The 26,316-nt window shown below is 58.4% G+C and overlaps 1 protein-coding gene across 2 annotated transcripts in view; it reads left to right on the forward strand.

Moving 5' to 3' along the window:
* The first annotated feature begins 659 nt into the window (after positions 1-659).
* Positions 660-26,316, forward strand: part of EPHB3 (EPH receptor B3) — a 29,595-nt gene continuing 3,938 nt past the window's right edge. The window contains exons 1-13 of one of the 2 annotated variants that reach the window (XM_027890607.1): positions 660-725; positions 14,114-14,178; positions 14,551-15,223; positions 22,454-22,609; positions 22,761-23,096; positions 23,848-23,972; positions 24,129-24,297; positions 24,405-24,510; positions 24,869-24,966; positions 25,139-25,261; positions 25,361-25,608; positions 25,852-26,067; positions 26,159-26,308. In XM_027890607.1, the coding sequence (XP_027746408.1) occupies positions 14,122-14,178; positions 14,551-15,223; positions 22,454-22,609; positions 22,761-23,096; positions 23,848-23,972; positions 24,129-24,297; positions 24,405-24,510; positions 24,869-24,966; positions 25,139-25,261; positions 25,361-25,608; positions 25,852-26,067; positions 26,159-26,308 (2,457 nt within the window). In that variant the 5' untranslated portion in view covers positions 660-725; positions 14,114-14,121. The remainder of the gene's footprint in view (positions 726-14,113; positions 14,179-14,550; positions 15,224-22,453; positions 22,610-22,760; positions 23,097-23,847; positions 23,973-24,128; positions 24,298-24,404; positions 24,511-24,868; positions 24,967-25,138; positions 25,262-25,360; positions 25,609-25,851; positions 26,068-26,158; positions 26,309-26,316) is intronic. The other variant, XM_027890608.1, reaches the window with a different exon arrangement.

The following is a 26,316-nucleotide window of genomic DNA, read 5'->3' on the forward strand; positions in this document are numbered from 1 at the left end:
ATGGCATGAGGAGGCATGTAATGCAATAGGATGGGATGGGTGAGGTACGATGGGATGCATGGAATGGATTAGGGGTGATGGGTTGAGACGGGATGGCCCAGGGTGGGATACATGAGAGGATGGCATGAGACTGCAGAGGATGGGATGCCAACGGGTGGCACAGGTAAATCAGGCTGCCAGTAATGTGGCACGGAAGGGGCCCGTCAACACACGGTACCAGGCTCACGCCGGGCCGGGGGTGTGCGGGGCGGGCCGGGGGCGCGGCGCCTTTAAGAGCCCAGTTCCGCGGGCGGCCGCTGGGTGGGGCGCGCTCCCCGCCCTGCGCCTCGCGCGCCGGGGGCGGGGCCAGCGGGGGTGCGCCGGGCAGGGCCCGCCCCGTCCAATTCATCTTTCCGCATAGGCCCCGCCCCCCCGCCCGGCACCGCCCAATCGGCTCCGCGCTCGCCGTCGCCAGGGGCGCCGGGTTGCCAGGGGCGGGGTGATTGGCGGGAGGGCCCCGCCCCCCACGGCTCAGCGGCGGTGGCGGCGGCGGCGGCGCCAGAGCGCGATCGTGGCGCGGCGGCGAGAGGAGCCGCGCGTGGCGCCGAGCTCGGGACTGCCCGGCGGGGCCGCCCGCACCGCCCCCGCTATGGCCGCGGCCCGCCCGGGGGCCCCCCCGCCGCCGCCGCCGCTGCTCCCCCTCCTGCTGCTCCTGCTGCTCCCCGGCGGCCGCCGCGCTCTGGAGGGTGAGTACCGGGCGGGCGTCTCCGCCCGCTGTGCCGGGGCCCGGGCGACCGCGCACGGGCGCACGCACCCTCCGGGGTGTCCCCGGCCCGCCGACTCGTCGTGGCTCTGCTCGTCGTGGCGCCGCGGACGGCCGGTTGTCCCCGCGGGGATCTCGCCGCAGCCCCGCTCCCCGCGCTCCGCCGCCCTCAGTGGGTTTCAGAGTCAACGCCCCGTGGAACCGAGCCCGGCGCGGCTCCGCAGACGGCGGCTGCTGGCAGGGAGCGGCGCCTCGTTGGATACTCGGTTCACGTTTCGAGGCTTTTCGCCACGACCGAGAGGGCTGGAAAATTAATATTTCTTTCAGTGGAAGCTCGCTGCATGCCAGAACTGGTGGGGCCGCGGAAGGAGTGTCCGTGTGCCGTGTCCGGCTCCATCCCTTCCCCGGCAGGGCTCGCCGCGCCCGCCGCCTTAACCCCCGCGGCTCCAGCGTGGGACCGCCGGGGCGAGTGGCCACGCGTGCCGCATCCACCCCCGAACGGGTCTGCGCTCCGCGGCTCGCCCACCCCTGAGCTCCGGCGGAGTTTGGAATAGAACGGGGACTATTTTTCCCCCCTTCGAAGGGTGAACCCCGGTGCGCGGGGTGTCAAAGCACCCCTAGGTTTGAGCGAGGAGAGCGGCTTTTGGCCCCACTGAGGGACCGAGGATCCCCGGGCAGGCGAGGCGGGTCGCACCGGAGGAGAGGAAGAGAAGGGGGCCCGGACGGGTTTTTGTCTCCGCAAAAAGTGTGCGGGGCTCCGGCCAGGAGTGCCAGGGGCGGCGGCGCTCCGGTGTCCGGTAACCGAACCCACTGCCAGAGGGAGGGAGGGAGGGAGGGAAGGGAAGGGAAGGGAGAAGCCCCGGCTGGAGCGGAGCTGTAGGTGCCCCCTGCGCGGGCGGAGGCGGCGGGGGCTGCTCGGAGGCGGTGTCGTGCTCGGGCTCGCGCTGCCGTCGCCCCGCGTTGCGGGGTTCGGGCCGCGGCCCCGGGGGTGGCCGTGAGCAGGAGCCCCCTCCCCGCTGTGGTGGATGGAGGGATATTGTTCCTCTGGCTTTGGGCTTTCTAGAAAGTTTCGGGGCTGCTTCTTGCCCGAGTTCCTTTTCATTCTCCCTCCGTTCGATTTTTTTTTTTTCTCCTTTAAAAGGGAAAAAAAAAATTAAAACCCCTTCTCCTTTGTGCGCCGTAGGAATCAGAGCTGGTGGGCCTGCCGGGTCTGTGAGCTCCCGGCTAAGCGGGAGCCCCGCAGCAGGAGGGGAAGGGAAAAGCCACCGGCACCCAGTCCTCTCGGGATGGAGGCTCCCGAGCACCCACCCGGGGATCCCTGCCTGCTGGAGAGGTGCCGGAGGATGAAGTTGCAGGCAGAGAGCCCAACGGGGCCCCACGGTTGCGGGCAGTGCCTCGCAACCTGCTTCCCATCAGCGGTTTGGGAATTGGGGAAGGATAGCCAATGTGGGGGCTGGCAACACCAGCAAGCATCACCTGGGCATCATCCCACATGTCCCCAGGGAGGCAGGGAGCCCCTGCACCGACCAGGGATGGAGCAATGGGAAAAGTCAGATGGAGAGAAAATAAACAGCCCCTGCTGAGGAGTCACTAGTTTTTTTCAGCTTCTCAAACGTGTGGAAGGGTCAGGGGCCGAACACGCCATCCAAGAGGTCAGGGCCCAGCTGTGTGCCAATCCGGTGGGACTGCTTCAGGGCTGGCTGGCAGCCACCCAACATTTTTGGGGCTGGCCCCGATTCCCCCGGGATTCTCTTTTTTTTTCTTTTTTCGTTTTTTTATTTTTTTTCTCCTTTACTCTTTTTTGAGCTGGAGGGAAAGTTTCAGCTGGCCCGGAGAGGCTTCTGCCTTGCCCAGCTTTGGGAAGCCTCTGCTCACATCAGGGTCAGAGAGCTCCCGCGCTTCTGCTGCGTTGGGCATTTCTGTCCGCGCTCAACGCTGCTTCCTGATGGGGACCGGCGCGTTCCAGCGGTTACTGTAAATCTCGCGTGCACATTTCTTTGGATATTTTAGTGCTGATCATAAATCTGGCGTGGCCGTAAATCTGCACACACGTCCTGCAGACAACAGCAGCAAGCAGTCCCCAGACCCGACCACTTTACCATCCCCTCTGAGGGGCAACAGGCTGGGCTTGCGGCTGGTGCTGGGCTGGAAGGGCAGGGGGCTTTGGGGCTGCATGGCGCTCCTCATTCCCAGGGGGATGGCGGGGAGTTGAGTTTCTTTACAAGGCCCCACGGGGGTGGAGGGGAAAAGCTGCGCTCGGCAGCAGCTCAGTGAGGGCTTTGTGCTGCCGAGGAGAAAATGGTTTCTCTCCAGATCCTGTAAGTGCGCTGGGTCTGTTTGAAGTCACAATGTGTTTTTCTTCTCCGGTTCAGCAGTCCCCAGGCCGGCTGCAGAAGGAATGCTCTATCCAGGGGCAACAGCGGATCCTTTCTCCAGTGCAGGGGTTTGAGCTGAGGAGTTTGTCCCAGCAGGGCTGTGGGAGCAGAGGCCCTGTGGGGAGCGAACACAGTGGAACAGCATGGGGAACGTGCTGCGTTCCAGGCCCTTGCCGACCATCCAAGGGTAAAACCCTCAGGCTTCAAAATACCCTGTCCCAAGGGAGTGTGGACAGCCACAGGCTGGATCTGCCTCTTGCCCTGGAGGTACAGGTGGGCTGGGACAGGGACCTACTCTCCTAAGGAGCTGCTCTCCGAGGCAGCTTCTGCCCTGAGCAGCCTCTCTGGATGCAGGACTCCATTTAAACTTGGGGTTTCCCACGTGCTTCCCCATGAATCCCCGTGCAGAAGCGCTGTGTTGCTGCACGTAGTCCCAAGCCTACTCAGGCTCTAGTGAAATAGCCAAAGCTCCCAGTGCAGGAGGATGTCTAGGGGGGATTTTCTTCATTTGGGTTCTGCCTAGTGGCAGCTCCCAGACCCCAGCTAGGTGTTACACAGCCTGACCACACTCTTCTCTGCATTAGCAAACCCCTACTTAATTGACCCCTGTGCTGAAACTGCCAGGTATTTTCTTGGCAGGGAGATTTGCTTTCCGTTTAATTACTTTTCACAGAAATGGCATGTTTCTCAGCGGGGCGATGGGGCAAGTTGGCCCTGCTGTTTTATTGATGCTTGGGGTAGGGCTGTGAGGGAAAGCGGGTCGTGGGGCTCCGCAACACTCGCTAGATTCATTAAATCTCCCGTTCCTCACTAAAAGCTGTACTCGAGGAAGCCTGCCTGTCTGTGTTCCCAAGGAGGGGAGGAGAAGGGCTTTCCTTTGTGTCGGGCGGAGCATGCGGAGAGCTGGGGAGAGGGAAAACTTGCAGCACCGGGATCCATTTGCGGCCCCACATTTCTCCCTTAATGTACAGTAAGGTTGCGGCTGTGGGGACATTCCTGCCTGGCCCTTGCGATTGGGAATAGCGGCCTCTGGTTTTTAAGGAATGAACCGAAACTCCTTGTTTTGTTGTGATGACTTACTGCAAGAGATATTTGGGGAAACCAGTTGGTTGCATTTTCTTTCCGTGAGCCGTTTGCTGCTGCCGCTGGAGCAGGGGAGCTTGGCGTTTAATTAAAACAGCCCCAGCAATCTGAATCACAGACTTGCATGTTTTTAAAATTGTAGCTGTTCCTGTTGTGCTGAGTCAAACTGGTTTGTCAGGATTAAGCGTCTCTGCCTGGGAGCTGTGCTGGGGGAAGGGTGCTGGGGCGGCCCCGGGGTCGGGATCCCCGTTCCCAGCTGGTGCAGACCAGCGGGTGGGTGTCAGCCTCCCCCACGAGGAGAACCCTGGGAAACGGGGATTATTCTCAAGGGCTGTGGTGGAGCGACCACAAACTTCTCTGTGGTTGAAGCCATAATGAGTTGGTGTTGTTTCTAGGTCCAGTGTATTCCCGTGAAGTGTTTGGGGGATGGTGGGGATGGGGGTGTCCCTCCGTGGCCAGGAAGCTCCTTGCAGAGCCAGGTACAGCCCCATGCCCCAGGGGATGGGCTGCCATCTTGAAGGCCAGGCAGCCTGTTGCAGTGACACTCCCACCCGACTGGGACCGTCCCATTCAAATGCGTGTTTTGGTTTTTTTGTTGCATTTTTGTTGTTGTTGTTGCTCCAAACCCAGCCCTGTGCTCAGACTGGGCGGTGCTGGCAGCGGGGCACGGGCCATTCCCTCGCAGAGCTGAAGTCCATGTGGGAGCCATTTTGTAGGGCGGGTGGGTGTCCCGCCTGCGGAGGGACAGGCTTGGCACTGTTGGTGAAGCCTCATCCTCCCGTACCTGGGCACTAGTATCACCCTCCCTCGGCACAGCCATGGAGGAGTTCTGGGGCTGAGCTTGGGAGTGGGCAACATCCCCACTGCTGCAATTGCAGCTCTTTCCCCAGTATCACTTTTCCCTGAGGGGCTGCATCCCTCCCCTGGTGACTGCTTTTTCCTCAGCGCAGCCCAGCCCTCCAGCCCATGCTCCCTGAGGCGGGAGGGAGCGAGCCCAGTGCTGGCTTCGCATGGCCGCCCCGCTGAAGAGGAACAGGAGCCATCTTGGGAAGAGGCTGGAGGACAGCGGCAGGGCCGACCACCAGCCCCGTGGCCGCTCTCCATGCGCGTGCCAGCGTGTGCTGGCTGTGGGTCCTGGGCTGGGGCGGGGGGGATTTTACTGTAGGGGGTCTCTTAATTTTATTTTTGCCCATCGCTAAGCCCCGCTGCACTGCAGGGCCTGGTGTTTCTCATGCATGTGGCAGGAGCTGTTGACAAACACCTGTTTCCCAGCCCCCCTCCCCAGGAATGCCCCGGGGGCCCCACAGGGGCTGCAGTGCTGAAGGGGTGGGCAGCAGGGATGTCCCCTCCCAGGGGAGCCCTCCCCCAGGACTCTTTTGCCCAGCAGCAGCTGCGAGGGGATTTGAGCCTCCCTGTTCCTCTGTGAGGTGTGGCCATCGCACTGGGCTGCCGAAACCCGTCCCTGTCCTGGGGAAGGGACACCGTTGTCCCGGTGTTCCCTCACCCAGTCCTGCTTGTCTCTCGGGTACTCAGTGCCTGCCCAGCGAGGGCTGGGGCGCAGGGGAGACCCCGCCGGGAGGGGGGGCACACACACGCGGCATGCTATCCAAGGCCTTTTTTTATTAATGAGAAAAATGTGCAGGGCTTGAACGATCGCCAGGAACAGATTTATTCTAGTTCCCCAGAAATTAAACTGAAATGAAGGAGCGAGTCAGCCCGGCCCGGCACCCCCTCCTGACTCTGTGCTTGTTTTAACTCTGGAAGAATCTGACTTTGGGGGTGGGGGAGGCGGAGGGGGGGGGGGCAATATTTGGGTTTAAGCAGTTCCAGATGGGCTTGGTGCTCTCAGAGAGCTGAGGAAGCGAGCAAAGAGCAGTGCGGAGATTTGGGTAACTGCCCCAGGCAGTAGAGAGGAGGGAGATCTTGGCAGAAACTCCTGCTCTGCGCTGCCGGGATGGGATGGAGCTTGGCAGCCGAACCACTCGTCTGTGGGGCGAGCCTTTGGATGTGCACCGAGTAACCTTTTTTGGGGAAGAGGTGGGGCTTTTGTTCTTTTAAATATCATTACTCTTTCTCTGTGCACTTTCCAAAAGTACAACCTGGAAAAAAATGGAGCTGGAGGGGGAGAGGGGCCTTTTGGATCTCAGCCTGCCGCAAACAGTTGCCCTGCGGAGACAGGTCTGCAGCACCGACCGCCTTTTCTTCCTTCCCCCAGGGACTCTGGGACTCTACATCCACCCGCACCAGCCCAGCTCACCTTGATGGCCCTGTGGGGACACCTGCCCCATGAAACCATGGCCACAGGGCAGTGGGGTCACAGAAGAAGAAGAACATCCCCATCATAGCATGTCCTAGAAACAAGCATGGCTTTGCAAGCCCATTTCCTGCCTATGTCCTAGTAAATGGCATTCTCAGCTCAAACAGGTCTGGCACCTCCTGATCAGATGAGTTATTTCTGTGGCAGTGGAGGACAGAGGCATGGCCATTCTTGCTGGGGATGGCAACCTATAAATCTGTCCTGCCTGCTGGCCATAGAGCTCCTGCCTGCCTGGCATGGCTGGTCACATGTTCCCCATGGCAGAGAGCTGCAGTGGGAAGCCCCTTCCCTGGGGCCAGGCAGGGACATTCCTGTCCCAAGTGGGCAGCAATCACTTTAAGACCAGCAGTGTGTCTGGCAGCAGGCTGTCAGGCAGCAGAGATGAGATGCTGTCTATGGGGTCTGTCCATTCCCCTTGCCCACAGCCTGCCACAGGAAAAGCATCTTTTCCTCCTGGGCAAGCCGAAGCAGCAAGTACCAGGGTGCATCCACCACGTGGACAGGGATGGCAGCTCTTCCTTGGCCGAGCTGACCCTCATGTAGCACACTGAGCTCTGACATCCGAAATCCCTGTGGTATTAATAGAACAGTAATTGCAGTGCAGGGCTGGACTCAAGCAGCTGGCTCCCGTCCTCTCCCAGCGTCGATACGGCCTTTCTGCAGGACCGGGACCTGGCAGCGGGACCTGGCAGGGTTTGGGCAGCAGGCTGCACGTGTCTTTGGCATGCAACTGGAAGGCGGGAGCTTGCTGTCCTGCAAAAGTTCCAGGCTCTGAATGCAGCGCTTTGGAGGGGGTGCACGCAATGTGGTGAGTGCTGGAGCAGGCATGGCCCTGCTTGTAAAATGGCAGAAATCTGTCCTCCCTGCCTCCATCCGGTGTGTGACCAAGAGGAAAGGAGCACCCATCCCTCCCCGCATCCCAGGCGCTGCCACTTGATCTGCCTTTTGCAGAGCTGGCACCTGTCCTCCCTCACATGCTTCAGTCTGTCTCAGGGCCGTCAGGAAACAGCTCCTGGCGAGGAGCACGCGGCCGGAAAACCCTCTTCAATCGGTTAGCGGCTAGTGGGTCAGTGACAAGGCAGGGCTGGATGGAGGGAGCGCTCCTGTCCCTCTCCGTCCCGCATGCCAGGCAGCTCCCACTCATCTGGAAGCTGGATCTGGCCCGTGCAGAAGGTGAAGGGCTTTGGGGTCAGGTGGGGGGACTGTGAGGAACATGCAGGAGGCCATTGGCTCAGAGCCATGGGACTGTCTCCTGGCATAAAGTTAATACTCCAGTGCAGGTGTGGGATTGGGAAATAGAGGATGCATTCTTGGAGCATCCTTGGAATGGTAGTCTTGGGCCCTGCTGTGAGCTTACCGTGGTGTTGGCAGGGCTGGAACTGGCAGTGGTGCATGGTGCCGGGACTGGCAGTGCTGCCCACCCTTGGCTGGGCCCTCCAGACAGGGGCTGCCTGCCTTTGCGCGTGCATGTGCGGTGTGTGTGCAGAGGGGCCTTAATCTCAGTTGGGGCCTCTGGGCCCTGCCATAATGCAGAAATAATGAGTCTATTATTAAGTGCCCACAGTACTTCTTCACTCTGGTGGCTCGCCTCCAGCAGCAGGCAGAACCTGCCCCGCTTGAAGTGGATGTGTCATCATTTGCCTCAGCAAATCCGATCCCCTTTGATGATGGGCCAAACGCCCTTGGCATGAAGGGCCACAGCTGTGATACAGGCCCTTTTTTTTTTTCTTTTCCCCTCTTCTCTTCCCTTTGTTCCCAGTTCATTGACAATTCTCTGGCTTGCCCCAGACCTGGGGCAAGTGAACGTTGGTGGAACTGGGCGGTCAGAGCCCCTGTGTCCCCCTGGGAGGGATGAGGTGGGCGGTCGGCTCCCACGGCAGCCTCGCGTCTTCCCCCTCGGCACTGGGGAGCAGCAGGCGCCCTACTCGGCATAAGGACAGGTTCCCAGCGTGGGCGGTGATAGGGAGTGCTCCAGCCCTTCCCTTGGGCTGAACCGCACTGCCTGGCCTGCCTGGCCTGACAGCCAGGGAGGGCAAGGGTGGGACCAGCACAGCCCCTGGCCTTTCACTGGATGCTCCGGTGGGCAGGCATGCAGAGGGTCCCCGGAAGAGATGGGATTCCTGGGGGAGGACGAGGGCATGTGGGCTGTGCAGCATGCTGGCAGTGCTGCCAGCCCTGTCCCTGCAGAGGGAGCTGGCAGACAGTGCCTGCCGGAACCTTCCCCACACTCTCAAACCCCACGCTTGGCACCTCCACCATGGGTACCCTCTGGCCACCCTGGGTGCTGCCAAGTCCACTGATGTCCTGCCTGCTGCCTCCCTCCCTGGCTTCAGTTTCCTTCCCTGCTCTCCTGGCTCTCAGCTACATCAGCAAGAGCCTCCCCTCCCCGCAGTGCAGCTCCAGCACAAGGGGCTGCCAAGTGCCGAAACCTCCCAGCACGCCACCTCCTGTGCACACGACGGCTCCAAAGCTGCTGTGCTCCATCCACAGAGCATGGTGGGCTGAGCGGGATGGGAGAGCTTCCTCAATGCAGGCAGCGTGTGGAGTCGCCTAGCCTTGGAATAGGGACATCCCATGCCTGGGAGGACGGATACAAGGTTTAGCTGGAGTCAGAGAGGGAAGAACCCTCCTGGAGGAGGAGGAGGAGGGATCCGCGTGAGCTGCATGCTTCAAGAAAACATGTTGCGGGGTCTCCCAGACCTGACACGCTCTCAGGGCGCTCGGTGTGGCTCAGCTTTTGTGTACGGGAAACGCTCGTCAGCGGGAAAAGTGCAACCTCAGGTTCTCTCCCACAGGCAGCTCTTTGTTCCCAGATAAAGGACCTTACACCAAAGGCCCTTTGTGCCGCCGCTCAGAACAGTGCCGGGATTAATTGTACCGATAGGTGCTTGAATGGGGAGCATGCAAGGCCACTCGCTCCTGCCATAATTATCTTCAAAACCAAGAAGGAAATTAAAATATATGGGGAGATGCCCCTTTCGGTGGCTTTTTGACTAGCAGGCAGTCACCAAGATTTAAAGTACATCCCTAAACAAGCTGCTTTTTCTTACAGAGGAGAAAAGCATGGCAGCAAGGTGGAGAGGCATCCAGCACCGCTGTGAGCAGCCACCATGGTGGGGCACGTCGTGGGGCAAATGGCCCAGCCATCGATGGTGTATGCAGGAGCTCAGCGTGGGGCAAGTGGACCGTATGGCCAGTCCAAGCCAGTTGCCCCACGCTGAGCTCCTGCAGACATGGTGCTGCGGAGTACATGGCTCCCAGAAAACATGGGCACGTTGTAGAACAGGTTCCTCTGTTTGCAGCAAAGCTGCGTGGGCGTCTTTAGTAACTTCCCTCGTTTACCTTCTTTCAGGATGCTCTGGACTTGCACGAGCTGCCTTCTCCTCATTGGGGCAAGGAGCTAGTATGCTATGTTGCCAGCACATCCTGACAAAAGCCATCAGTCCCTGTATTCAAAGGAGAGAGCATTCAAATTGGAGCCAATTGGTGGAGACGAGTGAGTCTTCCCCAGTGGCTTCATCTTGAAAGAATTTTGATATTTCTCCCCCCTCTTTCCTGGCTCAGCCATTGCTGCCGTGCGCGTCTGCCGCTCAACAGCGCGAGACGGGCTCTCTGGGCCTCTTAAGGGGGGAGTTCAAACGTTTTCGCTGGCCTCAGACCATGCACACCGCATTCCTGAGCCTCTGCACCAGGAGAAAGAGGTCCCTGGCTCCAGATGGGTCCTTGCCAGGGCTTCGAACACCTAGTGAACTGCTGGGACTCTGTGGAGGCAATGGGAGGGCTGCTGGGGGGCTACCCCTTGTGTTTGCAGCTCAGGGTGTGCCTGGGAGGAGACTTGCAGGGCAGGGAAGAGGCAACCAGAGTGATGCTCAAAGGCCTGACCAAGGAGTAAGGCTCTTTCCCTGTCCCCAGATCCCACTCTGCCACGGAACTTTCGCTTTTATATGGGGTTGGCCATGACCAGCTGCGTTTGCTGAGCATAGCCAGGCTCCTGCTCCATCCCTTGCTTTTGCCCAGCTGAAGGTAAGGAGAGGACAACTCCCAGAGCTGCAGACAGTGATAAAGCAAGCCTTAGGGTGACTTCCCCAAGCTGGCGAAATTGGGAGCCAATTTCCCGTTGACTAATGGGACCAGGCTCTCTCTATGGCGTGCGGGATTGAAGTGGCTTTGACTCACTGTTCAGCCAGCCCTGACACTCTTCACGTCCCTCCGAAGCACCTGCAAACCTGAACTGCGCCGGGAAATCACCAGTGACACCTCTCAGCCCACCTCTGGCACCCTATGCCAGAGGGAAAGAGCAGCTGTCTGCTCCTGAGCCAATGAAGCCCAGTGCTTGGGCTACCCACCCTGGGCACTAGCACATGCCCTTTTGTGCCCTCCTGTTAGCAGTTGGAGTACTCCAGTGTTTGTGTGAGGGAGGACACAAGTTTGTTGCTAGGCCACTGTGAGATCTCTGCAGCAGCTTTACAGGCAGAGAGCGGTTTCTGTGGCTCAGCCCAGCATGTGCCACCAGCCCTGAGACCATGCAGCACAGCAGCCCATGGGGCCATCCACCCACAACCTTCACTGTGGCAGGCTGTGAGGGTCTGGGAAGCTCCACTGACCCCACCTGGGTCAATCCTGTGGCTGCAGGAAACCCACTCTGCCCTCTGCACTCAGCCTGTTTCCTTTAGCTGAGTTGCTCAGTGATTTTATTTTTATTATTTCCCCTTCCCACTCTCTCCGTGTGGTTTACGTGGCTCTCGCACCAACAGCCAGCTTGGCTCTGTCAGTTTTTTCTCTCCTCTGCTGGTCAGATGGCAGATGCTGCCAAATTAGGATGCAGGCAGCAAGCCTCCTGTCCAAGCTGAGGTTCTGCTCAGGACTGAAACTTACAGGGAAGGACGCTGCCGGAGGGCACGGCTGCCATGGCAAGGGCTTCCTACATGGAGCCTACTGGAGTACAGGAGGCTTCCCATACACCCTGGACAGGTTTGGGAAGCAAACTCCCCTCGTGATCTGGTCAGTCCAAGTTGTGCCATGGCTTGCCACGGGATCCTTGTGTCGCTGGGCTTGCAGGCACACCCAGCACCCAGATTCCCATCTCCTCAGCCTGACTCACTGCTGCAGCCGCTCATCCATCAGCAGCCCCAGCCCTGAGCACGCAGGGCATCCCTTCCCTGCTCCTCCCGTAGAAACACCCACCAGCTGCCCATGCCGGCAGTGGGGCCCTGCTCTGGCTGGACCTGCACAGGGTATCCCCATCAGGACTTGGCAGTGCAGCACTGTCGGCGCCGAGCACACGCTTGGCTCTGTTTGCCGCCAGCACGGCGTGTCTGAGCCCTCACGGCACTGCTGTGCCCTTATTAGGGCAGCCAGCACGGGGTCTGTCCCTTGGAGAGCCGTGGGCAGCTCCGCTCTGGAACCTGCTCCCCCATGTTGTGGTGCTGCCCGCCTGCCCTGGTAGCCACCCCGTGCAGGGTTCTGGGGAGTGCAATAGCATCCCTGGGAGTCTTGTGGCCACATAGAGCTGCACTTGGGCTTCTACCAGTCTTCAATAACTGATGGTGTGGGAAATGGGAAGGGACAGGGACGGTGGGTTGCTGTGTTCCTTGGGCAGGTAGTGCCATGGGACCAAGTAGAGGCTGCCTCATGGGTGTCCAGCACCTTCCTGCCCATCCTGTGCCCCAGCCCTCCTGCTTTACCCACTTGGCAGAGGGCTCCTTCTTTCTCCCACTTCGTTTCTGCCAGATGCTTCTAGTTTGTGTTTTTGAAGAATGGTAAATAACCACTGCCCAGTAACCACCTCTGTGTTTGCAAATCAAAGCTGGTGTCTTGTTGTACAGACTGCCTCCCTGCCCCTCTCTCAATGGGGAGCTGGCACCATGAGGGTTTTCCTTCCTCTGTCCCCCATGCCATGTCCACTGCTAGTGCCACCAGCCCATGATGGGACTGTGTTTGTGTTTGTTCTAGTTGAGCAGCCTGGGCAAGAAGCAGGCTCACTGGCCTGGCTGGGAACCTGGCAAACCGCAAGGCAGGTCAGAGAGCCCACGTGTCCCCAAATGTGCTTGTTTATCTGTGCCGCAGTGGCACCCACAGCCCGTGCTCCTGGCCTGTCTGTGGGTGCTGGCGCAGGAGCTGCTGGCGGGTCTCCCCGGGGTGGGACGCGGGAGGAAGGTGTTTACCTCCAGCCGGGCTTCATCCGAAACCCTGCAACGCGTGAATATTTCCTTCCTCCTCCACACTTCCTCCCTGGCCGGGTCAGCCTGTGGTTTTCCTGGGGTGGAGGGAAAGAAGTTGAAACTGCCTCTTGCTCTGGGGCTGAGCCGTGGTGCCGGCACAGCTGAGCTGCCTCGGCATGTCCTGTGTCCCAGCCAGCCAGAGTGAGCGGATCCTAGCCCACTGCTGGTTCTAGGGGCTGGAGAACCATGGCTCCCTGCCCCTCGTTTGGGGGTTCGGTGGGCTGAGGGATGGGAGGGAGGGAGGGATTGATGGATGGATGAATGGATGGATGGATGGACGGACAGCCCTTGGGGAGCTCCATGGGCTTTGGGATGGGGCCATGCCTGCAGCTGGGGAGCAAAATGCCCTCATCAGGGAGGCATTTTGGCACTGGTCCAGAGTCCTGCTTGGGGCAGGCACCAAAGCCCCTCTGAGCACATCAGGATTTCGAGGCATTTGCACCCTTCTTGCACCAAACCACCCCTAGGCAGAAAAGAGTCCAGAAGACCCACAATCCAGACACCTCCAGGTGCTTGCTCCCCTCCAAACAACCTAGAGGCCATCTCTGGAGTGGGGGTCACGGAGCTAGCAGCCCACAGAGGGGCCATTGGCCCCACAGCGTGTTGCCGTTCTCTCTTCCTTGCGTTTTGCTCCCGGTTTTTGCGGCAGTGCTCGTGCGGAGCCACGCGGCTCTGCCCGGGATTAGCGACAGCTGCCTGCAATTGCAGCTCTTCCCAGACAAGCGTCCCGCTCCCCCAAGGCTGGGGCTGGGGCTGTTTGGGGAATGCTGCCGGGGTGGTTTGTCTTGTAGTCTGCTCCAGGAATGTTGGCCAGACGGTCAAATTCTTCTCCCCTCTTGTAAAATGAGTGATGTGGGGCGTCTCTGGGAGAGCAGCCTGCCAGTCCCTCCTCCTCTGGATAAACCTGCCTGGCCCGCACCGCCCTGTCATGGAAACGGGCCCTTTCAACCCCAGCCACAGTAAATACGCACCCTGCCAAAGCAAAGGGGGAGGGAGCAGACGGGGGCGCCCGGTTTCCCTCCTCTGGCACCCCCTGTGCTGGCCGGGGGGCACAACTGGCTGTGCTGGTGGCTAGGGGTGGCAGCCCCTCCCCATTCCCCCCTTGCCACCTGGCCATCTCCTTGTCCTGCTACTTGCCTGCTCTGGCACAGCTCTTTGGGGACGCCTCGCTCTTCCTGTACTCCTGATGGGAGAAGAGAAATCTGGAGTCTGTCTGCTCTGCTCCCGCTCCTCCCACCATGTCTCACCCCCCAAGTTGCTGTTTTCCACAGAAATGTCAGGCTCAGCTCTCCTCTCCCCCACTCCTCCTGTTTTTTTCCCGCTAATCTTGGCCTTCATCTCCAATTACTTCTTTCTCTCCTTCTTTTCTCTCCAGAGACCCTGATGGACACGAAGTGGGTGACCTCTGAGTTGGCATGGACAACTCATCCGGAGACAGGGGTAAGTTTGGAGCCAGCCCTGATCCTGACCTCCAAAGGGCGCAGCTGGCCCTGGCCCCACGGGAATCAGGATTGCTCACCAGTGCGTTTGTGGAGCTGCATCTTTGTCCTTCCCTCCCATGCTTATCCTCACCTCATGAAACCGTCTCCTCCTGACTCTGTGTCAGCGGAGCGGGAGTGCTGTGGGCCCTGGCCTGGGTTGCTCTTAGTCACCTTGATGACCAGGAGGGTTGTGACAGGTAGAGGTGCAGCTGCTGCCCTTCCCTGTTGACTGTTGCCTCTTCCCCCCCCCCCACCCTCAGCCACATTCACGATGTGTCCATGGCACTGATGTTCCCAGCTAGGGATCTAACCCTTCCCCTCTCGCTCACAGTGGGAAGAAGTCAGCGGTTACGATGAGGCCATGAACCCCATCCGCACGTACCAGGTCTGCAACGTACGGGAGGCCAACCAGAACAACTGGCTTCGCACCAAGTTCATCCAGCGCCAGGACGTCCAGCGTGTCTATGTGGAGCTGAAGTTCACTGTGCGGGACTGCAACAGCATCCCCAACATCCCTGGCTCCTGCAAAGAGACCTTCAACCTCTTCTATTATGAGTCAGATACGGATTCTGCCTCTGCAAACAGCCCTTTCTGGATGGAGAACCCCTATATCAAAGTGGATACAATTGCCCCAGACGAGAGCTTCTCCAAGCTGGAGTCTGGCCGCGTGAACACCAAGGTGCGCAGCTTTGGCCCCCTCTCCAAGAATGGCTTTTACCTCGCCTTCCAGGACCTGGGAGCCTGCATGTCCCTCATCTCCGTCCGGGCTTTCTACAAGAAATGCTCCAACACCATTGCTGGCTTTGCTATCTTCCCGGAGACTTTAACGGGGGCCGAGCCCACTTCTCTGGTCATCGCGCCAGGCACCTGCATCCCCAACGCGGTGGAGGTGTCTGTGCCCCTAAAGCTGTACTGCAATGGCGACGGCGAGTGGATGGTACCTGTGGGAGCGTGTACGTGTGCCGCTGGGTATGAGCCGGCCATGAAGGATACCCAGTGCCAAGGTACGCGCGTGGCAAAGCGATCACGGCTTTTGTCCCCACGGACGCGTTGACGCGGTGGAGGTGGTTTTGTGTTGAGCTTGGTTTGGTTTTGGAGGCTTTTCCCTGAGGAGGGAGCAGGGTGGTTTCTCAGAGGACTGGCCTGCAGTTTGACTTGGAAACCTTAAAGCCTTTGTGGTCTGGACTGGTGTGGTGTCTGCTGTGACACACCGGTTTGCAACCACCAGTGCTACCCCTCTGCAGGATGCATCTCCATGCAGCTCCAGGCATGGTCCTCATCAGGGATCCAGCACATCTAAGCCCCTGAGCATTACCAAAACCTTTCTCTCGCCACTGCTCCCCTCTCTCCCTCCTGCAGTGCTCTTGGCTGGGGGCGACTGATTGTTCCTGGCAAGTGTGATTTCACACTGCTTGTCCAGAGGCACTCAGAAACCCTGGTGGTGATCGGGACTCCACTGCGCTGTGGGAGAAGCCATGTGGATGCATGCTCCCCCTGACAGTGCTGAAAGCTAGCAGCAGGGAGGGTGGGGAGCAGCATGATGGCAGGGGGTCTGAAGCCCCCTGTTCCTGCTCAGAAGAGAGGGAAACACATCCTGCACATGGAGGTGCTGGTAATGGAGAGCTACCATAGCAGTAGGATAGCCCTGTGTGGGTCCTGCAGCTGCCATGTTTTCCCACGGTAACTTTGGTGTTGCCGTTTAACCCCTGTTTGGGTGTGCTGATAAGGAAAAATCTGCCTGGGTGGATCTTACTTCCCTTGGGGTGATTTTTTCCTTGGGAGCTTTCTCTGGCAGGCAGGACCCTGCCCTGGGGTGGCTGGGGTTTAGGGCAGAAAGGTCGCTGTTCCCCTTGGCTGGAGGCATTGAGCAGGGAGGGGGATGCTGGCTGGGCCCCCGGCACTGGATGCCTCGTGCTCGCCGATGACGGGATTCTTGGCGCCGGCCCTTTGCTCTTGGCAGGGCCCACGCGATGTGGGACGGCCCGTGATGTGGGGCTCGGGCCAGGCTGGCCTCTCCGTTGGCTTTGGGAGTGGTGTAGCTGTCAGCTGTGCCGCTGTGGCTGGTTGGAGAGAGTTCATTCTCCAAAGGGCTGCGGCTCTGCCGGGTGTCCAGAGCCTCCAGCGCCATCAATGCCAGCACAGCCCTGACTTCAGTGTCCCAGTCCCCACGTCACTCTGGAGAGCAGCCGATCTGGCTCCTCCTGGGTCAGATGGACACCAGTGCCAGGCATCCATCCACAGTTAAAACTGTACAGTGGGGCCCACGATCCTGGGGATCTGGTTTCGTTCTTGCTTGGACTGGGAGATCTTAGACCGTACAGGGTGTTGGCTCTTTCCTAGCAGTGAGTGGGGTTTGGGCACAAGGTGACACCGTTTCCAGGCAGCATCTGGGCTCTGCCTAGCCAGGGTGTCCCAAGGCAGGACTGAGGGCTCCTCAGGTTGGGCTCAGGGCATCACTGGAGCCTGGGGTGAGGTCCCATCTCCACATCCCCCCAGCTGGTGGTGGCTTTCTCGGCACCTTTGATTTTCCCCCCAAGCCCCAGCTTCTTCTGCAGCAGGCAGGGAAGCCACGCTGAGCCACGGGTACGTCTCCATCCGGCAGCCTGCCTTCTTGCTGGGCAGAAGCGGCAGTGTCCTCACGTTTCTCTGGGAAAGTTGCGCTGCGCTTGTAGGATCAGATTTTCCGCCATATGATCGTGTGTTTTAAGTGGAAACAGCTGAAGAAGGGCTGGGAGAAGCTGGAGCTGCAGCTCCCTTTTCTGCTCTTGGCTGGATGTTCCCTTACCCCATTTTGACAGTCCAGCACCACCGAGAAGGCTCCCAGCCCCCAAATCATGGGGAGAGGTGTGGATGCAGCCCCACAGAGTTGGGGTTTCGTCACTCCCATCCCGGGGAGCCCTCTGAGGCTTCACCGCGCGGGCAAGCAGCACTCCAGAGTGCCAGATGGCATTTTAATAAATAACAATACCCTGTTACTGCTTAGATGGGATAAGCCCTGTTGTAAATCTCCCCCTTTCCCCAGACTTTCAGTGGCCTTTGAAGATCTCCTCCTCCTCCTCCTCCTCTTTATCTCCATCCGGAGCCAAGATTAGGCCTCTCATTCAGACCTGTTACAATGCAGCTTGTATCCCGGTCCCTCGGGAGCAGAGGGCTCATCCTGCCCGGCTAAAGACAGTTTCTTTGGCATGCTTTGTAAGGCGATACGCCAGGCTGGTACCTGGCGCTCTAGTCCTGAGTTGCCACAGCATTGATTTGGCATCTCATTCTCAGCCTCATTATCTTTATTTAATTAGCACACGGTCCTTCTGGGGGTTGTGCCGCTTCCCACACACTCCCTGCCACACAGAGCTGCAGAGGCAGCTCTTGCAGGATGAAGAGGAGCTGCTGGCCAGGGAGGGGGACAAAGGGCCCCATATTCCTCCATAGACAGGGACGCACTGCATTTGCACGCCAAGCCCTGCAGTCCCTGGGGTTCAGCCTTTCCCCTGATCCCATCTCTTCTCCTTTTGATTAGCAAACACCCAAATTATTCAGGGGATTTGGTGTCAAGGGGCTCCCCAGAAGTGCTTCTGGGCATGTGCTCCTGTGCCAAATTCATTGGGGTTTGCACCCCTCATGTTGTTGGCTTCATGCAAAGAAAGAAAGGTTTGGAGTCTGGCTGGCTGCCATGCCAGGGTGAGCAGTGAGCCCCCTCCTTGCTTGGCCCCACATCCATAGGGGTCCTGGAGGAGGGCCACAGTGCCCCCAGAGCCTACACCCCACTTGGGAGACTGAAGCTGTGTGGTGCAGTCTGTGGGTACTCGAACCATAAGAGCACCTGAGGTGACAGTGTTCAGCCTGACAGCACACTCTCCTGAGACCCATTTCTCAGCCTTTTTGACATTCCTTTCCTCGTGGCACCAGCCACTGAACATTTGGGCACAGTCAGTAGGTGAGTGCAGGTCAGGCTGGGGCCAAAACCAGAATTTTTGCAAAAATAAATTTCCCTTGCAATCAGTGACTAATGGAAACATCACCCTGAATTAAAGAAAAAAAAAATTGCCAAGCAAGCATTGCACTTGCCAACTGTTTGCATCTTTGCATTGCAACATGGGCTTGCTGCATGAAACCCAGGAAGTGAAACTGCCTGGGATTAATTGCCCGGGCTCCCAGATCAAAGGCAGCAGCAGGGAAGGCAGGGAGAACTGCCGGTTTATAGCCAGGCAGCTCCACAATGGGTTACTTGTAACACGTTCGAGGAAATCTGCCCCTGCTGTCCTGCCTGTGACCCACTGTGGCTTGAGAGGCAGCTTTGCTTATTGAATTTTTTTTTTCTTTTCTTTAAAAAAAAAGAAACAAAATGTTTTCCCGCCTGTTCTTTGGATGCCACTTCAAACCCCTGAGGGCTCTTTCCCTTCCCTCCCTTCAGATTTGCTCCATCCACTTTTGGACTGCTCTGGTGTGAAATATTTTCACTTAAAGTGTGATTATTTTATTTTTTTTTTTTTAAATAACTGCCTTTTAAGAGAGACTTAAAAACAGAGTTACCGCCTCAGCTATAGCCAGGCTGTTGCTTCCACAGTTCTGCTCCATCTGCAGCCTCTTACAGCAGTGGGAAGGGAGTGAGCCATGCGGGTTCATAAAGCACAGATCGTCCCAAGCAATCCTGGCTGCTGCCTCTAAAGAAATTACAGGGCTGTTGGGCAAAGGGATATGATCAGTTTAATTTATCTAGGCTGAAGCAAGGCATTCTGCTTCATCCTACAGGGAGAGAAATAGCTGGAAGGATGCTGGAATAGCATAGTGCGAATGGGAAAGCAGTCGAGACATGAGACACGGTAGTTTGGGGCTAGTGTTTCCTAATGTGTCACATCTATCCCTGCCTTTCCCAAGGGAGGGAACCCCAAAGTTTTGGGGATGCACTCAGGGTTCGTTGCTGCTTGCCTGCATCCCGTGCAATAATGGAGGCTGCCTGTGGGATGAGTCACTGCTCTCTGCTGCTGCCAGGAAGGTTTTATTTCAGTGTTTTTTCAGCTCCCTTCCTTGGATTTTACTCACCAGTGTGGGGATTGTATTTGGGAGTAGTGCCCTTCTCTTCCCCCAGCCCTGTGCTGCAGCTCTGTGAGGCAGGATCAGGGCCTGGAGGTGGGTGACTGATGAAAATCCTGGAGGGGCTGCCAGAAGCAGCCGGATGGCTGGGGTTGCCATGCCGTGCCATGCCGGCTGTGCAATGCTCCATAGAGGGTGCAGGGGTAGCTTTGCAGCAGGGCTTTGTTACTGTCCTCCTCCCTCCCACACCCCACACAAATCCCCTCTGAGGCCGATCCCTGCTGTCAGGCCAGACTGCCTCTCCCTCCCATCAAACCAGCAGCTCCTCTTCAGACCGGGGAGCTCCGCTTCGGTTCCCTGACCTGTTATCCTGTGGCTGTCAGTGACTGTCATGTTCTCCCCAGAGGTGACCGCAGCACAGCACCAGGAGATGTGATCTGTGTGCAGAGGTTCAGAGTTGTTATTTTATTTGAGGACACTTCAGCAGGAAAAATGCTTATGCAAAGCTCTCAGAAGGGAGAGGGGAGCCTGGCTTCCCAGCTCTGGCTGGATGGAGTCACGTTCCCACTCCAGAGCTCCCAGGCTCGTTCCGTGGCATGCCGGCCAAGACAGTGGTTGTTGTACAGGCAGTTTCTCGCAGAGAAGAGATGACACAGCGGCTTATCCACCGGGGACCTGGGATCAGCTTTCAGCTCGGTTACAGCCTTCAAATGTGGCGGCTGAGAGCTGTCATGCTGCCACCGAGGTCTTTATGCTCTGATTTATTAAGCAGAGTTGGAAACTTAAACACTGGAGTGCATCTGAGCCTCAGTCCCTCTCCTGCTCTTCCTCTGCTTAACAGGGCTAGGACGTGGCTCACCCCCACTCCTGCTGGGATAGCATGAGGATGCAAAGAAATGACCTTCACCCCTTGTGCCTTCACTGGGCACTCCTGTGGGGTGGCAGGCACCTGCCAAGGGCAGCTCTGCCTATCCCTTCCTCCCGTGTCCAGGAGGTCACTGTCCCCTGCATGCCTGGAACCCACTGGGCACCAGCTGGCCCTGTGTGTGCAAGAGGCCAAGTGCTCTTATCCCTCCTGCATCCTTTGCAGAGTACCTGGCTGTCCCCAACTGCCCATGCCATGCTTGGGCTGTCAGCTTCATGCAAGCTTTGGTTGCTCTGACTTCACTCTTCCCCCTAACAAGCCTGTTATTTCAGGGGGTTTTGTCCCTGATGGATCTGGGCTCCTCTCCATAACCAAAGCATGTTTGGCAGCTTTCTGAGCCCAGAGCATTCCTGTCCAAGAGGTTTCAGTCATCTCTCATTCCTCAACAATCTGGTTCCTTATGTGTGAATCTGCATCCACCCAGTTTGAACCGCCCGGGACTCCAGCAGGGTGGGTCTGCCTGTGCCGAGGCTGCTCTGCGACCTCTGGTCTTCTGCTGTCCACGTAAAGACACATTTTGTGGTGGCCAGGGTGTCCCAGGCTGGGAAGATGGGAGCCCTGGACCTGCTGGCCTCCCATTGCTCACCAAGAAGCAGGTCTGCACACTCCTTTGCCCTCCAGCCTGCACAGTCGAGACGGGCTAAGCTTTCATTTCCAAAGGGAAGGCCCAGAGGCTGGGTGAACTCAGGTCAAGGAACTGGAGTGAGTCGAGCCATGTGGTCGGTCCTGTTTTGACCAAAGAAGTCTCCTTGCCAGAAGGCTCACACCCTGGAAGCAGGAAGCAGCTCCTGCCATCCATGCAGGCAATGGGGCTGGAGAGCACACAGTCCCCTCCATGGCAGCGGGGTGCCACCCCCTGGGAGGGGCTGCTCTCACATACCCCTGCCCAGCAGCACCATGCTGGAGTGGGGCTTCTCCCTTGGGGCTGCTGCCTCGTGGTGTCTGGTCAAACCAGGGGCCCAGGATGGCACCCCAAACCTGCGTGCGGGTCCCTGCGGGGCCGGCCCAGCAGCATGTGACTCAGCAGCGCTCCACGCCCCGTGTGGGGCTGCAGCCAGCCAGAAAACTTCCACAGAGGGTGTCAGGAGATGCCTCATAGCAGGAAACTTCCGCTTGCCACAGCCTGGTGAAGCACCAGGAAACCTCCTCCTGTTTTCATGGTGATGTGTGACAGGGTGGGAGGTGGGACAGGGCTGCCTGGTTACGTGCCCTTGGAGCTTCCCCAGCCTGGCAGAGCAAGGAGGATGTGCCCTCCTTGGGGCCATTGGTGCTGATGCTGCCCCAGCTGTGGCAAACAGGGTTATGCCGAAGCAGAGCTGGCGCCAGCAGGTCTCTCATCTCATCTGGCTGCAAACACAGAGCACAGAATCCGCTTCCTTGGGCAGCACTCTGATAAATTGGGCTATTTTGAGGTGTTGGTTGGTTCCCGAGGCCACTCTGCTCCTCAGCTCAAGTGCTGTTAATCCTTTCACGTGCCCCTCATTACAAATAAACACCCTGTGGTGCCAATCAGGCCATATCCCAGGACTTATGGCTCCTTGAAGGACCCTGATCGGAAGTGGAGGAGGGAGGTGGCAGTGATGCTGAAGCAGCTCTTTAGCCAAGGACCTGCAGGAATGTTTTCATCTCGCTTAGCGCTCCACTTGAGCCGACCTTGGGAGGTGCCACCGCCCCGGGACTGAGAAGTGGCTGAAGAGCCCAAGGCGGAAGGTTTGGGGCTGAGTGGCTGATTTTGGAGATGGTGGAGGCCTCTCGCAGGGACTGCTGCAGGCAGGGCTGAGAAATCCCTTCCTTTTTAGCCTTAATTCCGGCTCAAATTCCGGAGAATGGATGAGCGACCCTATGGAGGGTGCTCAGTCTGGAAATCGGCTGGGGAAGGGAACATGGCAAAGTCCTTGGGAAGAGCAGTGAAGAAACAAAACTGATGATGTGCTCTTCTGAATGGACCTGCCCTGCTCCTGGTACTGCTGGTGGTGACCAGCTCTTCCCACCTCTGATTACCCTGGACATGCTGCTGGAGCGCAGTGTTTCCTGGGCAGAGCTGTGCCTGGACTGGCTGCTGCTCCTGCCCTTTGGCAGCCCACTCTTGCCCACACTGCACAGCCAGAGGCACTGCATCCCTGGGCACAGCTGACAGTGATGGAAAGGCTTGTAAGTAGCCTTCAAGCCAATGATGGAAGATTTGGTAGGGCAGCGAGGAAGGGTCTGCCCAGCCTTGGTGGGGGTGGTGGATGCTTTCTGGGTTCACTTTATAACTCAGGTCTGTTTTTCCTTCCTCCAGCGTGTGGCCCGGGAACCTTCAAGTCTAAGCAGGGGGAAGGTCCCTGCTCTCCCTGCCCTCCCAACAGCCGGACGACATCTGGAGCAGCAATGGTCTGCACTTGTCGAAATGGCTTTTTCCGGGCAGACACGGACCCCGCAGACAGTGCCTGCACCAGTAAGTCCTGCCCTGGGAGAGGAGGGGAGGTGAGGGAAGCTGTGGACATGGCGAGGGTCCACATCTGGGGTGGATGAGTGTGTTGGGCCCATGCCAGGCATGAGCTGGGCATGGGGACATGCCATCCCTGACCCCTCCATTCTCCCTGCAGGTGTCCCCTCGGCCCCCCGCAATGTCATCTCCAACGTGAACGAGACGTCGCTGGTGCTGGAGTGGAGTGAGCCACAGGACACAGGCGGGCGGGATGACCTGCTCTACAACGTCATCTGCAAGAAGTGCAGTGTGGAGCGGCGCCTGTGCACCCGCTGCGACGACAACGTGGAGTTCGTGCCGCGCCAGCTCGGCCTCACCGAGCGACGCATCTACATCAGCAACCTGATGGCCCACACCCAGTACACCTTCGAGATCCAGGCTGTGAATGGCATCTCCAACAAGAGTCCCTACCCTCCCCATTTTGCCTCTGTCAACATCACCACCAACCAGGCAGGTCAGTGGAGCTGCACGGGAGCAGGGGCTGTATCTCCACCGCAGAGCAGAGCAGAGATTTCCTGCTGACAGCCTGGGAGGCTGCAGTCCTTTGTGGTGCCGCATAACTGGCTCTCTGCGTCTGCATCTAATCCCCTGGGTGAACTGTCCTCTCCGTTTAACGCGTGTCCCCTGAGGAGATGAGATCAGAACACATGCAAGTGGAGAAGGGTAGGGTTGGCAGATGCTCCAGAGAGCTCTGTAACGCCTGGACCTACCCCAGAGATGCTGTGCCTGCTGCAAAGGGAGGAGGAAGGAAATGAGATTTCTCCCCTGTGGGCCTGGGAAGGCTCAGCACCAGCCCAAACCTTTGCAGCCAGCCAAGTGCTCTACTGTTCTCTCCTTTCTCCTTCTCTGGCCCTGCTCCAGCGTGCTGGTAATCTCCAACCACTGCACTCTGATCTGATTTCATGGGTCTTGGTGGGGTGGAGCATGGAGGGATGACACTCCCCTCCTGGCGAGTGGAGGAGGGGAGGGAGCCCCAGTTTGGGCTGGTAGGACACTTCCCCAGACCAGTAGGCATGAAGTGGAGCCTGCTATTTCTGAGGCTCCCCTTGGTGTTGAGATCACACCTCCTTACAGAAACTTGGGGGAAGCCAGTCTATTCCATGCCTTTCCACCAAGATCGTCCAAGCAGGTCCTACACTGACGTGGCATGGCGGAGGGGGGAGGCTGACACCAGTGGCTCATTCTTCCCCTGCCCTCTTTCCTAGCCCCATCTGCCGTGCCGACAATGCACCTGCACAGCAGCACTGGGAACAGCATGACCCTGTCATGGACTCCCCCAGAGAGACCCAATGGCATCATTCTTGACTATGAGATCAAGTACTCAGAGAAGGTAAAGCAGGAGCAGCCTTTTCCCTCCTCCAGCCCTTCTTAGTTGGCCATCAGCTCCATGGCAAAGGGGGCCACTGCAGAGGTGGTGCCTGGGGAATGTGGGAGCCAGCAAATGGGATGGCTTTACAGAGGTGACACCCACATGTCTCCCCTACAGCAAGGCCAGAGTGATGGCATTGCCAACACGGTCACCAGCCAGAAGAACTCGGTGCGGCTGGACGGGCTGAAGGCCAATGCTCGGTACATGGTGCAGGTCCGGGCACGCACCGTGGCTGGATATGGCCGCTACAGCCTCCCCACGGAGTTTCAGACGACTGCAGAGGGTGGTAGGTAGCAGGACTGGGTCGCCTCCATCCCCCAGCGCTCCTATGCGTGCTCCTATGCATGCTCCTTCCCCAGCTTGACTTTGATTCCTGCCTCTCCATCCATCCAGGCTCCACCAGCAAGACTTTCCAGGAACTGCCTCTGATCGTAGGTTCGGCTACAGCTGGGTTGGTGTTCGTCATCGTTGTGGTGGTGATCGCTATCGTCTGCTTCAGGTACTGGCTTTGCAGGGAAGGGTGGGTTCAGAGCTGGATTTGGGGGTTGCTGCTGTGTGCCACAGAGCTTTCCCCCTGACTTATGGGCAGAGCTCTGGCAGCTCCAGTCTGAGAGCAAAGGACTGGACCTGCCGTGTGGGGATCCCAGACCTTGGGTTCTGTGGAAGGACTGTGCCTGTCTCCTTCCCCAGCACAAGCTGTGCTCTGCCATCTTCTCAGCACAACTAGGCCATCTCCTCCCGTAGCACCTCAGGTGGAGGGATGGCTCTGCACGCAGACTGCCAGAGGGAAGGCTCTCTGGCATAGAATGTCTATGCTGGGATTTGGAAGCTGGCAGTGAATGTCTTTGCCCCATCAGGAAAGGGATGGTTACTGAACACCTCCTCTCGTCTCCTTTGGGCAGGAAGCAACGCAACAACACCGACCCTGAGTACACAGAGAAGCTGCAGCAATATGGTGAGTGTGAGAGCCCAGCAAATGGGCTCTGCCTGCTCTCTCCCAATTCCTGCCCTGTGCACAGGCAAAGGGACGGCCTTTGCTAATGAGGGGAGGGCTGAAAGCCAGCCAAGTAACTTGGCATCTGTCACCTGTGCTGTGTTCCTCCTGGTCATGACTCCTGCCCTTGCAGTTACCCCTGGGACGAAGGTGTACATTGATCCCTTCACCTATGAGGACCCCAATGAAGCTGTTCGGGAATTCGCCAAGGAGATTGACATCTCCTGTGTGAAAATTGAGGAGGTCATAGGAGCAGGCAAGTCCTGGGGCTGGGCACAGCATCTGCTGAGACTGCCACCTCCCAACCTGTCCCGTGGCTCACTGTGCTGCCCTCCTCTCTCCTTCCCCACCACAGGGGAGTTCGGTGAGGTTTGTCGTGGCCGCCTGAAGCTGCCCGGCCGCCGCGAGATCTTCGTGGCCATCAAGACACTGAAGGTGGGCTACACCGAGCGGCAGCGGCGGGACTTCCTGAGCGAGGCCAGCATCATGGGACAGTTTGACCACCCCAACATCATCCACCTGGAGGGTGTGGTGACCAAGAGCCGCCCCGTCATGATCATCACGGAATTCATGGAGAACTGCGCACTTGACTCCTTCCTCCGGGTGAGCATCCATGCCCTCCTGCCCTGGGCTGGGGGCTGCTGCTCATGGGGGACAGCAGCTCCAAGCCCTTCCCCATCCCTCTATATTGTTGTGCTGGAGTCCCTGGGGCTACGCTCTGCACAGACATCATGGGGTGGGCGAAGAGGGGTGGCTCTAGGGAGGAAGAAGATGATGGTGGCACATTGGGATCCTTCCTCAATCTGTTTGGGGTGTTGCAAACCCCTCTGATCTCTCCCTTGGCAGCTGAATGATGGGCAGTTCACGGTCATCCAGCTGGTGGGAATGATGCGAGGCATCGCTGCTGGCATGAAGTACCTTTCGGAGATGAATTACGTGCACCGGGATCTGGCTGCCCGCAACATCCTGGTCAACAGCAACTTGGTCTGCAAAGTGTCTGACTTTGGGCTCTCTCGCTTTCTGGAGGATGACCCGGCCGACCCCACCTACACCAGCTCCCTGGTATGGGACACTCGTGAGGGATCCACTGGTCTAGGGGTGGGGGGAGACACCTCAGGTATGTGCTAAATCAGGGAGCTGTGTATCTCTGCAGGGGGGCAAGATCCCAATCAGATGGACGGCTCCTGAGGCCATTGCCTACCGCAAATTCACTTCAGCCAGCGACGTGTGGAGCTACGGGATCGTCATGTGGGAAGTGATGTCCTACGGGGAGCGACCTTACTGGGACATGTCCAACCAGGACGTAAGTGC

This window comes from Empidonax traillii, unplaced genomic scaffold (assembly GCF_003031625.1).
Source record: "Empidonax traillii isolate 1590-97213 ecotype Southwest subspecies unplaced genomic scaffold, ASM303162v1 scaffold292:size1342341, whole genome shotgun sequence".
Classification (NCBI taxonomy): Eukaryota; Metazoa; Chordata; class Aves; order Passeriformes; family Tyrannidae; genus Empidonax; species Empidonax traillii.